The following is a 13148-nucleotide window of genomic DNA, read 5'->3' on the forward strand; positions in this document are numbered from 1 at the left end:
TTGATCTCATCTTCTTCTGAAGTTTCTGTGCTTGGTAGGCACATGTTTTGCCATCCTCTATGTAGGAAACTGCTAATGTATAGGGAGGCTGCAGCACTTGGTAGAGTTAGGGGAAAAAGCCCATCCTAGCACCCTGTGTTCCCCATTCACCTCTTATATTGTGGTGATATTCCAGAACACAGCACACCTCGGGGGATATTAAAGCTGGTGTTAGCAGCCCGAAGCAGTTGGGCTTATAACCCAGATTTTCAAACATTGGTTATGAACCTGGAGCTTTCTAGGTTGCGTGTTTTTGCTTCTGGTTTTTGCATTCAAAATGCTGGTTCCAAGTTCTTGCTGCCTTGAAAGCATGAAAAAGAAATGGCTTTAGAGAAAGGCTTGGCCATTCAAAGCAAATGTTTCTTTACAGACAGAAAAACAAGAAAATATATGCAGATGGGCCCTAAATGTGTCTGTTCTTGCTCCCTTCCATGTTCCTCCCCCCTTTCAAAATCCTAATAATTTTGGATACTGACTCATGATTTTGAAATGTCTCTTTGATCCATTGCACTTATATTCTGTGTAACATGCCCAGGGTTGTCCCTACTGCCAGCGAAACTATTGATTAGGCTGGTGCAATTGCTTTTTGAAAGGCACATTGAGCCCAGTAAAGGATTTTTGTTGAAAGTGAAGTTTTGGATGATGTTCAGTGCCTCTCCTGGAAGGCTGCCCACTTACACAGTCCAAACTACCTGTGATATCCCAGCCAAGCCACCTGTCTGTTAGTAGTGAGGGTAAGGACAACAAAGTCATCCTTTCTGTTAATAAAATTATTTTTCTGTGTATATGATAAAACTAGTCACTTGCTGTGATAACTGTCTTCTTTCAACAAGAAAACATGAAAACATCCCAGCCCTCTGGATTATCTGTTATCCAGCAAAAGAGCCTGATGAGCAAGCATATCAGCTCTTATTAATCTTTCCGTAAAATTAAAGAAATTATGGAGCTTAAGGCAGTGACTAATGAATCAATTTTAATTTATGGGCTCAAATAAAATCCTCATTAAGCCTGACAAACTATAGCCTCAGGTAAACACAAAGCATTTCCACTGCAGAGCTAAATGTGTTCTGTACTGTCTGTCGTTGCTTCTGCCAGAAGAGCAGTGGGGTCAGAGGTCCCATGTCACATCGGAGGAGGCAGCATCTTAGAGAAAGTAAATGTAGTGGTCTAGCCCTTAGGAGATCTCTTTCTGGCATGCAAAACGATAAAAAATCAAAGACTAATTGTATTTCTTTCTGCCTCCTGTTTGTTTAAAACAACAAAAAAAAAAAGTAAAGGAATTTTCTCCATAGGATTGCTGTTTCCTGAATGTTTGCATCCACAAAATACTTGAAAGTTGTACACAGAAGTGCTTGTACCATGACAACAGAAGCAAATGTGGGTGTTCACACACGCACAAGTCAATCACCCATAACTGTGAGCCATGTGTGCTGCAGGGTTGGTATCTCTCAGGGCCCAGCCTGGGTGTGCTCTTCACCTGAAAGACACTCTCTGCAACGGGAAGGGTCGCTTCCCTCTGCATGCAGGGGAACAGTAAGATCTTCAGTGAGAATAATGTTCGCCTTCAGAAGAAAGCATACCACCTCAGGAGATGCATCCATTCTGGGCAGAATGATTGAATAAAACTTAGCCATTTACAGCTAATACAAGCGCGTTGGCTATGTATGAAAAAATACTATTTTCACAGAATCATAGAATATCCTGAGTTGGAAGGGACCCACAGGGATCTTCGAGTCCAACTCCTGGCTCCACACAGGTCTACACACAAATTCAGACCTATGACTAAGCACAGTCCAGATGCTTCTTAAACTCTGACAGCTTGGTGCCGTGACTGCATCCCTGGGGAGCCTGTTCCAGTGCGCGACAGCCCTCTCAGTGAAGAACCTCTTCCTGATATCCAGCCTGAACCTCCCCTGTCACAGCTTGACACCATTCCTTCAGGTCCTGTCACTGGTCACTAAAGAGAACAGATCGGCGCCTGCCCCTCCACTGCCCCTCGTGAGGAAGCTGTAGGCCGCCATGAGGTCTCCCCTCAGCCTCTTCTTTTCCAGGCTGAACAGGCCAAGTGACCTCAGTTGCTTCTCATACGTCTTCCCCTCTAGGCCCTTCACCATCTTTGTAGCCCTTCTCTGGACACTCTCCAGCAGTTTCACGTCCTTTTTGTACTGTGGTGCCCAGAACTGCCCACAGTGCTCGAGGTGAGGCCGCACCACCGCAGAGCAGAGCGGGACAATCCCTTCCCTCGACCGACTAGCAATGCCGTGCTTGGTGCACCCCAGGGTACGGTTGGCCCTCCTGGCTGCCAGGGCACACTGCTGGCTCATGTTCAGCTTGCTGTCAACCACAGCCCCCAGATCCCTCTCTGCGGGGCTGCTCTCCAGCGTCTCATCGCCCAGTCTGTACGTGTAGCCAGGGTTGCCCCGTCCCAGGTGCAGGACCCGGCACTTGCTCTTGTTAAACTTCATGCAGTTGGTGATCGCCCAGCTCTCCAATCTGTCCAGATCTCTCTGCAAGGCCTTTCCACCCTCAACAGAGTCAACAACTCCTCCCAGTTTTGTATCATCTGCACATTTGCTCAGAACTCCTTCTAGCCCTACATCCAAATCATTTATAAAAACGTTAAAGAGAGTTGGCCCTAAAATGGAGCCTTGGGGAACCCCACTGGTGACCAGCTGCTAGCCTGATGCGGCCCCATTTACCACAACCCTTTGAGCCCTACCCGTCAGCCAGTTATACACCCATTGTACGATGTTTTTGTCCAGCTGGATGCTGGACATTTGGTCCAGTAGGATCCTATGGGAAGCTGTGTCAAAAGCTTTACTGAAATCCAAAAAGATCACATCAGCTGGTTTCCCTTGATTGGCTAGATGGGTGATCTTATCATAAAAGGAAATCAAATTTGTTTAACAGGACCTACCCCCGTGAACCCCTTTTGGCTGGGACAAATGACACCAAAGAAGAGAGGAAAGTGGTTTTAATGGTTATTGTTTATTGTTGTTGTTCTTGTTGTAATGTATTTATTTATTTATTATTTTTCTTATGATTATTCTATCAGTTTGTTGCCCCGTCTTGGGAAGAACTGGTAACCAAGCATCTTGAAGGGCCTTTATGCTGCACTCCTGCACTTCTTCCAGGCAGACCTGAAGACTTCTGCTTCTTCAGAGGAGCAGCTGTCTGTGTCACTCTTTTGAGGGATCTGCTGCTCTTCTCTGTGCACCGCCTTGCAGGGCGCGGCTTCGTCTTCAGGCACCCCTTGGGCAGCCTTCTCGTCCTCAGGCCGAGACACCCCATGCCCAGCGTGGCCTTCGGAAGGGTTCTCCTGTCGCCCCGGTGCAGCAGCCCAGAGGAAGCCGAGTGCGCTCTTGCCCAGCACTTGGGACTCCGTGCAGAAGAGGTGACACCTCTACAGGAGAGGTGGGGATGGGGGAAGGGACGGGGAGGGGGGGGGAAGAGGCCATCCTACAGGCAAGCCTGCATGATGGTAACTGGATGGCCTCTCCCCCCTATTTGCGGAGGCGGAGGCAGGGCCGGGAATATGGAGCAGTCCGGGCGGTTCTGCGAAGACGATGGTATGGTCTCGCTGGTGGGAGCCCTGGCACGATGACGCTGTGCCATGTCAGATAGGATGGAGGTGGATCCACCTCCATCAGCTCTTCCTCCGCAGGTGGATCCACCTCCATGGGCTCCACACCATCCGCCGCGGCTGCTCCTTCTCGGCCAGCGCTCCTCCGCCTCCACTTCTTTTCTGGTTCAGCGAACCACTTGCTCCCACAAACCAGTGGGCAACCATCAGCCCAGGACCTCTTCATCCCAACAGTTGCTGGTTGTCGCCAGAGGGCCTGGGAGATGAGTGAGGGGGGGGCCAGGCGCAGGGGCTTTTATAGGCCCCAGAACAAAGGGGGGGGGGGGGGCAGATGCCACTGTGACATCAGGAGGCCTCTGTGATGGCCGCTGTGATGGCGCGCCACGCCCCAGGCCCAACATGGCCGTGTTGGGAGGGGGCTTGTGTGGCCTGAAAGAGGCCCTCGTGTGGAAGGAGGAGGAGGGTCAGGGGGGCTGAGGGCCCCTTTCCTGGGGGTGGCTCTCTTGGGACATTTTGCTTGCCAGAGAGACAGGCTGCCCCGTGGGCACAGGGACTGCCCTCTGCCTCCCCTCTTGTGCCCTGGCCTGCAGCCCCCTCCTCATCTCATTCCTGGGGTCCCTGTGTCACCAGAGGGTGACAACAATGTTTTGGGAGGGTTGCGGGTCTTCCATTACCCCCAACCTCTCACAGACGTGGCTCCCTGCAAGAGGTGCAGCCCCCCATGCCTGACAGGAGCTGGGATGGGGCGAAGCATGCAGATATCCCACCTGTGGGAAAGGGTGGCACGGCCGGCCTGCGCTAGGTCTGCCAGCAGTCGATCAAAGCCTTGCTGGTGTTCGAGTGGTGTGCCAGCCCTTCCTTGCCGTCCCCAGCACCTGCCCCTGCCCTTGGAGCATGAGGAGGTGCCATCTCTTGTGCCCCCAGCCCCAAGGGGTGTCTCGGTCTGAGGACGGGAAGGCTGCCCAACAGGTGCTTGAAGATGAAGCCGCAACACGAACAACAACAAGAACAATAATAATAATAAACAACAACCAGTAAAACCACTTTCCTCTCTTCTTTGGTGTCATTGGTCCCAGCCAACAGGGGTTCACGAGACCTGTAGACTTCTGCTACTTCCGAGGAGCAGCTGTCTGCGTCACCCTTTTGAGGGATCTGCTGCTGCTCTCTGTGCACCGCCATGCAGCTCTGCAGAAGAAAGAGCCCCAGGCTCACACGTTTCCTTTCCCACAAGCGGGGCTGGTTTGGAACAACCTGCTGTCCAGTGCATCCTAAGAACATTTAGTTTTCAATCTAGCGCATCTTAGATAGACCCCTGTATATCTACAAGTGTCTTCCTAAATGTAATTCATGTCCACCCAGGCATCTTCAAAACAGCTTGCCTACAGCATAACAAGATCCTCAAATATATTTTTTTCAAACAAATGTGGTGAGGTTACTGTACTTGTGAGGAGACTTTCAGTGAGTCTTTTTATTTTTTTCTTAAGTAAAAGGTTTAATTTTTATCTTGTGGAACCAATTTCATCATAGAATCATAGAATATTCTGAGTTGGAAGGGACCCACAGGGATCATCAAGTCCAACTCCTGGCTCCACACAGGTCTACACACAAATTCAGACCTATGACTAAGAGCACAGTCCAGATGCTTCTTAAACTCTGACAGGCTTGGTGCCGTGACTGCATCCCTGGGGAGCCTGTTCCAGTGCGCGACAGCCCTCTCAGTGAAGAACCTCTTCCTGATATCCAGCCTGAACCTCCCCTGTCACAGCCTGACACCATTCCCTCGGGTCCTGTCACTGGTCACTAAAGAGAACAGATCGGCGCCTGCCCCTCCACTGCCCCTCGTGAGGAAGCTGTAGGCTGCCATGGGGTCTCCCCTCAGCCTCCTCTTTTCCAGGCTGAACAGGCCAAGTGACCTCAGCTGCTTCTCATACGTCTTCCCCTCTAGGCCCTTCACCATCTTTGTAGCCCTCCTCTGGACACTCTCCAGCAGTTTCATGTCCTTTTTGTACTGTGGTGCCCAGAACTGCACACAGTACTCGAGGTGAGGCCGCACCAGTGCAGAGCAGAGCAGGACAATCCCTTCCCTCGACCGACTAGCAATGCCGTGCTTGGTGCACCCCAGGGTACGGTTGGCCCTCCTGGCTGCCAGGGCACACTGCTGGCTGGTGGTCAGCTTGCTGTCAACCACAGCCCCCAGATCCCTCTCTGCGGGGCTGCTCTCCAGCGTCTCGTCGCCCAGTCTGTACGTGTAGCCAGGGTTGTCCCGTCCCAGGTGCAGGACCCGGCACTTGCTCTTGTTAAACTTCATGCGGTTGGTGATCGCCCAGCTCTCCAATCTGTTCAGATCTCTCTGCAGAGATATCTAGATAGTATATTTGGTGAATAGTTCTTTTTCCTCTCAGTGTTACTGTTTCCATTATTTGCTTTGCATTAAACAACATCATTCAAGATGACTGTTTTTGTGGAAACATTTTATAAATATTTCATAAAATCTATTTATTATGCCTGCCATAAAATATACAATGATTATTTTTGCCACAAATGTTGTTGCTTTAGTTTTTACATTTCATTTAGTTGTAACGCTGATATTTAAGGCTAATTTCAAGAACTAGAGGGCCACACACCCAGATTCATTATTTATAAATCTTCCTCTCAACTTGTTCTGAAAAAAATGCCTCTTGGTGCTGTAAGAACTGCTTGGAGGGGAAGGGGTTTTGCCGCTGTTCATCTCCCCTTTTGAAAAAAAATGCCTCTTTATTATGTGTACAGGCAAAGCATTATCTTATGGGTATGATTTAGCTGGAATTTAGACAGCATGCAAGAAAATGGCTGCCTAAAGAGCGGTGATAAGCTGATGTGGACGTATGTCAGTGTTTGCCATCAGCCTTTGTATGCTCTCTTGGGGAGCTTCCCGAGCTGATGCTGAAGTTCCAGTTTCTGCATCTTCACTCCTGCTGGTGCTGTGCCAGAAGATGTGCCAGACCTGTCCTTCTGCCCAGGCTATTTTCTGACTCTCTTCTTTTGCTTTGCAGATGCAGTAATCGGACCCAATGTGCAGTTGTGGCTGGCCCTGATGTGTTTCCAGACCCTTGCCCTGGGACATATAAATACCTAGAAGTTCAATACGAATGTGTCCCTTACAGTATGTATCTTGATATATTTGCATTTGTTTCTTTAATGAAGAACTGATTTATTGTGGAGAATGGGCCAGCCTTGAGCTTGTCTCTTCTTGCCTGAGGACAAATAAACACTCAATGACAAACTATGTGCATCATATGAGACTGAGGTGATAAGATATGAAAAACTGTCCTCTGTGCAAGGTTTGTGCTTAGGTTAAAAATATCCTAATAGTACCCCATGTTTGCCTTGTTATGCAGTGTTACAGTTATGTGTCACCTTTTTGGAAAACATTTGTAAAGCTCCATTAGTGAATGCATACCGTAGGAATAAAACATTATTGCTAGCTTATAGCTTCTCTTTCCAGAATTTTATGCTTGTCATTGAATAGCAGTGCACTTCCTTTTAGTGTCCTTTTAATTGGTGACATTTGATAAGTGCCTTAAATACAGTATTGTAACAGCAAGGAGATAGAAAGCTTATGTTTTGGGAAATGTGATGTTTGATGGTAGAAACTACTAATTTGTAAGCTTCAAAAATTATGAAGGTAAATTGCATACTTGCCATTTAGCCTGAATTTTTGAGGGCGGAAAGACAGTCATCTGGGATTACAGCAAGATGGGCTGAATGGGAAATGTCAGAGTTGCAAAAAGTTAAGTGTACCTCAGAATTTGCTTTCTGTGGAAAGCAAATCTGTTAGATGCACTTATGGTCATGCTGTCAGAAATGGCATACCTCAAAAAGAAGTAAGATCGATAATACCAGGAGTGTACTTTTTATTAGCAGTTGTAAAGAGCTGAGCAGTGAATAACAGCGCTATTTCTAGGTTTTCTGTTTGTGAAGGCCAAAACCCAAAGCTCATAGTATACCTCTCAAAATAAGAAGACAGGCTCAGGAACGGGTGCTTTTAAGCCACAGAGTTGTGTTGAGAGAGTATCAGGAGACTTCAATTTGATGAAACTTAAGATTCAGCTGGAGGACTAAGAGCATCGTTGTTGCAAACAGGCACTGCACCGTCGCCTCAAGCACGGGCTGCAGGAGGGCAGACATGGCTGAGAGATGCCAGGCAGGCTGTCTGGAGGGGAAGCGATAACCTCGCAGTTCCTCGTGTGGTGACCGCCTGCCTGCCACTGTGACATGGAAAGGTTGCAGAGGGTTTCGTTTGTTGTGAGACAGTCGGAAACCACAAAGTGAGGGCTGCAGCTGAGACCTCATCTCTGAGCAGAAGGATCTCTCTTCGCTAAGGGACTCTGTGTCTCTCTGCCTTCGGGTGAAGGGGGGGGGCTCAGCGGGTCTGTATTTGATTTTTCTACACAAAAATGTGCAGCTTCTAAATACGGTGATGGAATATTTTTTATGGGGTGAGCTATTAAACCCATGGGAAGCGTGACATTAAGGGCTTAAGGTCTGCCCTAGCAAATGACTGGTTTGAAGGTATTCTACTCTAAATGAGGTCTTTCATTGTACAAACAACACTGTGCGTAGGGAGGGTGAGGGGGGATAGGTTTCTACTTATCATAGCAGGTTGTATTTCCTTATGATTTGTGATTTGCATGAGGTATGCTGTTCCCTCCTGAGACTGGGCTGGTAAAGCAATAGTCATTACCTAGTACCCCTCTGTAGCCTTTGTTGTATATAAAACAAAGAGGAATAGTGGTGCCTTGTGAGAAAGGTAATATGTGAATATTATGCCCCGAGGTGTTAATCGGCCTTATGTACAAGATTTAAAATAACTCTTGTGAGAGGTTGCTCAGTACCAAATGTACAGTAGGGACTGAATGTGTTTTAATGACCTGAATGATGTGAGGAAAACAACAACAAAAACAAGCTGTGCTACCTTTGCAATTAAGTTAGTGACTTTGGTGGCTGTTTGCTCTGTTTGCTTATGAATCAAATATACTGCCTATGTGAGTAGAGTTATGGGAAGCAACGGGGGACAAGCATGTTGTACATAGGATGCCTTCTCCCAGGTTTATTGTTCTGCGTCCTTTCATTGACTAAGAAATTTGAGGTCAAATCCTCATGAGTGTAGCACCATGGAAGTTGTCTCACAAGCCTGCATTCATGCAAACCGTGCACTCTCGTATGCTGCGATGAAGTGTGAAACCTAAGGCCTTCTCATACCTCAGTCTCTCCCTGGCTTTGTTACTGCCTTCTACTTCTTCTCTCTGAAAATGACTGGCGTGACTTAGCAGATGTTCCTCACTTGGGCCACAGGAGCACCCCATGGCTAGTGCCACAAGCAAAAACCGTACAAGCAATGGGGAATGGGGTGAGCTCAGGAGAAGGAGGTCAGCAAGGGTGTATCTGGACCAAAGCTACTCCTGGTGAATAAAATCTGTTTCCCCCTCGGTGACGCCTCAGCCATTTGCCATGGTTCAGCTGATCCTGCACAGAAGCACCGTATCCCACTGGGTTCTTGTCACCAAGCCCAGGTGCTTCAGCCCAATTTGGGTTGCTGCCCAAGTCCTTTCATATCCATTTTTCTTGGCACTGCTGCCTGACCCCAGCTACAGTTCTGGATGCTTGGCTGCAGGAGAGGAGCAGGCTGTATGGTCTCTTCAGTGCTGCTAGGGCGATGCCAGGGAAATCCTTCCTCAGCCACTGGCATTTGCTCCGCAGCTTCGTGCACCAAGCCCTTGGTGAACAGCAGCATCTACCAGATGGCCATCTCCTAAAGAAACACAGCAGTTGCGTAACAAAGGAATTAATATTTCAGCAGGCACGTATATTTGTGTGCAATTCCAGCTTACTTTGTCGGGTAGGATGGTTTACTCCCTAAGGTTTCAAATGGTTGCTTGTAGACAGCGAGGTACAGTTTAGCCAAGCAGTGACTTGGTGGCAGAGGGGAGCTCGTGTGGGTCTCAGCAGAGCAGCGTTTAGGAGTCGTCTTTAACAGATGTTAGGACTGACCTTAGACACTTACACTCAATAAAGTGCTAGTGTATACACTCCCTTGGAGAAAAATTACGGAACTTAAAACTCTCGGTTGGGTTGCCCGCTTCTCTTGTGATTTTTTTTATTTTATTTTAATTTAGTTTTTCACTTTAGTTTTTTCCAATAACGTGGAACATTTTCAAGAAGAAAATATCCCCCTTTCCTCTCAGGAGGGGAAAACCTCCTCTTCTAACTTCAGTAGCTCATATATTTTAAAACACCCTTTATATTACCCTCCCTGTAGCACTCCTGTGTGCTTGCTAGGGTTACCCCTGACAAGGAGCATTTCATGAGGCTGCACTTACTCTCAATGTGGGGAAAACAGATGACTATAGAGGTAGTCCTATCCTCTCCTCATTTTCCTGACCCTGCAGTAAGTTTATGTGATGGCAGATGCTATGTACATAAATGTGGAGTCATTACAAGAAGCCGTGTGTGTTGTTTTTGTGCTGTTTTTTTTTTCTCTGATAATAACAATCAGGTGAAAAGCAGCAGGTGATTGCAGCAAGTAAAAAGATGACCTAATTTGATAGGCTTCACTGGCATCAGTTACCATATTTTTCTGATCTCAGAAACAGTCACCAAAATAATCTTGTCTTGAACCAGACCTTGGTGTATACTGTTTTTTTCTCTGATGTCTCTTTGAAATACCCCTCCTTTTCTTCTGAAATACTGTTTTTTTTTTTCAATCCATGTTTCTTACAGCTGAATTTTATTTTAATGGTTACAGACCAAGAGAGCTTTTCCATGGTTTTCTATTAAATATGTGCTATTGTAGACCTGCAGTTTGCCATTGTTGTGGAGACGTGGCACACTGCAGAGATATGTCTGAGACTGCATTTTAAGCTACATTTTGCTGTGTGTATGTATGAGAAACCCCGTGTTGCAAGGATCCCTGTGATCCCGTATTCTATTGTTATTTCTTAGCACATCCGTCTCCCCTTCTTTCTTTTCTGGGCAGTGTTAAACAGGTAATGGAAACAGCCGTGTTGGAAGTGGTTTTGTGAAGCTGGGTGTAACACTCTTAGTGGATACTACAGAAACACTTCCAGCATGTATCTGTTTATGGCACTTTTATTCTCCTGTTCTCGTAGTGACTGTATGTCTAGGAGTATAATTTTCCTTATTTCATCTTTGTAATGTGCTAAGGGACTTCCCATTTTACTTGTGAGCCAGTGCAGAAAGCAGATGAGCAGTTTATCCACTGCCATCCGTACACGAGACTGGTGACAAGCAAGAGTCTCCAGGACTAATGGTGGTAGAAGAGCTGCTGAGCTAGCTGTCATCGTTAGCAGCCACATTTTCTATTTATAATCTGATAAATCCAAACCGATGTATTGGTTTTGCCTATGCAAATATAGCCTGTATATGCACTTTGCAGTTCAAGCCCTATGTGTCTCTGTAGTCTTGCTTGTATTTCTGAGACGGATAAAGAGAAAGAAGGGCATACTCCAGGCTGATGAACTTCCTTTCCCTCAGTCCCCGGAGCACACATGTTTGGTGGGCTGTGGCCATAGTGTTGCACTTGGTGGGTCACACCTGAAGTCAGAGCACGGGCAGATTTTCCAATCTGTGAGCAAGCGTTTCCCACTGGCTTCAGCTGAAACCTGGGGACTGCCTACATTTGGATTCCATTTCAGCTTGGAAAAAGGTGTGAGTTTGAAGTGCAGAGGTATTTTGGAGTGTTTTATCTGTTCATTTTCCCCTTCAGACAACTATTCAGGCTCTCATGGATCCATCATGTTGTTGGAAAGGGGATAGCTAGGTCAAATTTACCTTCAGTTTTTCCTGAGCTCTGAAGTCCCCTAGGTTCTAGGTTTTGGAGGTAACAAAAAAATCTTGTGTGCTGTTGTCCTTCAAAACCCAGCTGTTTTATTAAAGAATGTGAAAACCTGCAGGAGGCTTAGAAATATTGAGGTATAGAGCAGGGCAAAGTGGAAAAAAAGGGTGGGAGCTCCACAGGACCAAGCGTGTTGCTGCATTGATAGAAAGGACTGCAGGAGCAGGAGGGAATGAGATTCATGCCCTGGGCTTGGCAGCAACTCACCTATCATATCACACTGTGATAACTTGCAGCTCGTCCGGGCGACAAGTCTACTACCAGGTTTTAATATCAGAAAGATCTATTCCAAGGACTATTTCCTGCAAGGGAAAAATGTGACTTCTGAGGAAGGATAAATTGTCCTCCCTTTCCATTCCTCTAGGTAATAAATGTTAGAGAGGGATCAGATACCTTTGGTGCGTACAGACATTTTCCTAGTCTTTTAATGCTAATAAAGGGAAGGAAAACAGTGGTGGAGCAATGTTTATCTTTTCTTAAGCCTTTTTGTTGTTGTTGTTGTTATTATTATTTTTAAACATGGAAACTGAAATCACATTTCCCAATTGCTATATTGACAGAAGGAAAGGTCATTTCTTTGCTAGAAATATTCCTTTTATTGCTGACAGAAGAGTAGATAGGCTCACATATCAATAAAAGTGAGGGATGGTAAGTGTGATGTGGGAACAGAATTCAATAAAGTTTTATTGTATCACAAGTGGACTGAAGTGCATTTAAAAACATTAAATGAAGGCTCACAATATCTGCTCCGCTGGACCTTCGGGCCAGTGAATAGACAGATAATTGAATAATGACATTTTTAAGAGAATACAAGCACTAGAAAGCAAACTGATATTTTCATCGCTCCAAGATTGCTGGTGGAAAGGGAAAGAAGGGGGAGCAAATTACAATCTGAAAACAATTTAATGAGACCACTTTTTCCAAGAACATGGTTCTTAATTATTTCTGGAGTGCTGTAAGACTCTTATGAGGCCTCCACATTTTCCCTTTGTGCGTTTTCTTGACACCTTCCCTATTGGTTGAGAAGCAGCCTGTGCCCGCCAAGAGCAATGCCATGTTTTGGTAAACAAATGGGCTTGTGGCTTCTCCAGTTTTCTTTTGCTCTATTTTTTTTTTCCTTTTTCTCCCCAAGAGAACTTTCCCCCAGAGAAAATGGAGAAAATGCCAAGGGATTAAACAAGGCTATTGACACTTTGGTCAGTAAAGAGTGAATTCCCCCTCTAAAGCTGGGCATCCTTTGTTTTAGTTAAATAAATGATTTGTGCGTGTGGGCTAGGAACAATAATAATAATAAAAAAATAACTAAGTACCCATTATGATTATTTCTGAGCAAAGACTCTTTACTTTGTATCCTGCTGACAAATTGCCTTTCTTCCAAGGCATACAATTTCACAGGCACTGCAGCCAAAAACCCTCTTTTGTATTCACTGAAATTCTCAGCTTTGCTTGTCGGTCCTTTGTCCAAGGAGGCAGAAACAAAGGACCTGTTACTTCCCCTATCAGTCTTCTTTCACTGTTTACTGGTGGGGAGAGTGCACATACACAATAGCTGCTTGGAAAGCACCCTTAATTAAAATAACTTGATATTGCGGGGCTTTGCGACCCTGAGGTCTCTTAGCATGGAGGCTGAAC

The 13148-nt window shown here is 46.3% G+C and overlaps 2 protein-coding genes across 29 annotated transcripts in view; one reads left to right on the top strand and one right to left on the bottom strand.

Moving 5' to 3' along the window:
* Positions 1–13148, bottom strand: part of LOC308195067 (uncharacterized protein) — a 1623621-nt gene that overhangs the window by 921042 nt on the left and 689431 nt on the right. The window lies entirely within an intron of this gene.
* The window catches only part of ADGRL3 (adhesion G protein-coupled receptor L3), a 535523-nt gene that overhangs the window by 306508 nt on the left and 215867 nt on the right, over positions 1–13148 (top strand). For all 28 annotated transcript variants that reach the window (XM_080591834.1, XM_080591831.1, XM_080591832.1 and 25 more), the window contains one exon: positions 6655–6764. In XM_080591834.1, coding sequence (XP_080447960.1) covers positions 6655–6764 — 110 coding nt within the window. The remainder of the gene's footprint in view (positions 1–6654; positions 6765–13148) is intronic.

The sequence above is a fragment of the Anser brachyrhynchus genome (assembly GCF_964034855.1).
Source record: "Anser brachyrhynchus genome assembly, chromosome: 4".
NCBI lineage: Eukaryota > Metazoa > Chordata > Aves > Anseriformes > Anatidae > Anser > Anser brachyrhynchus.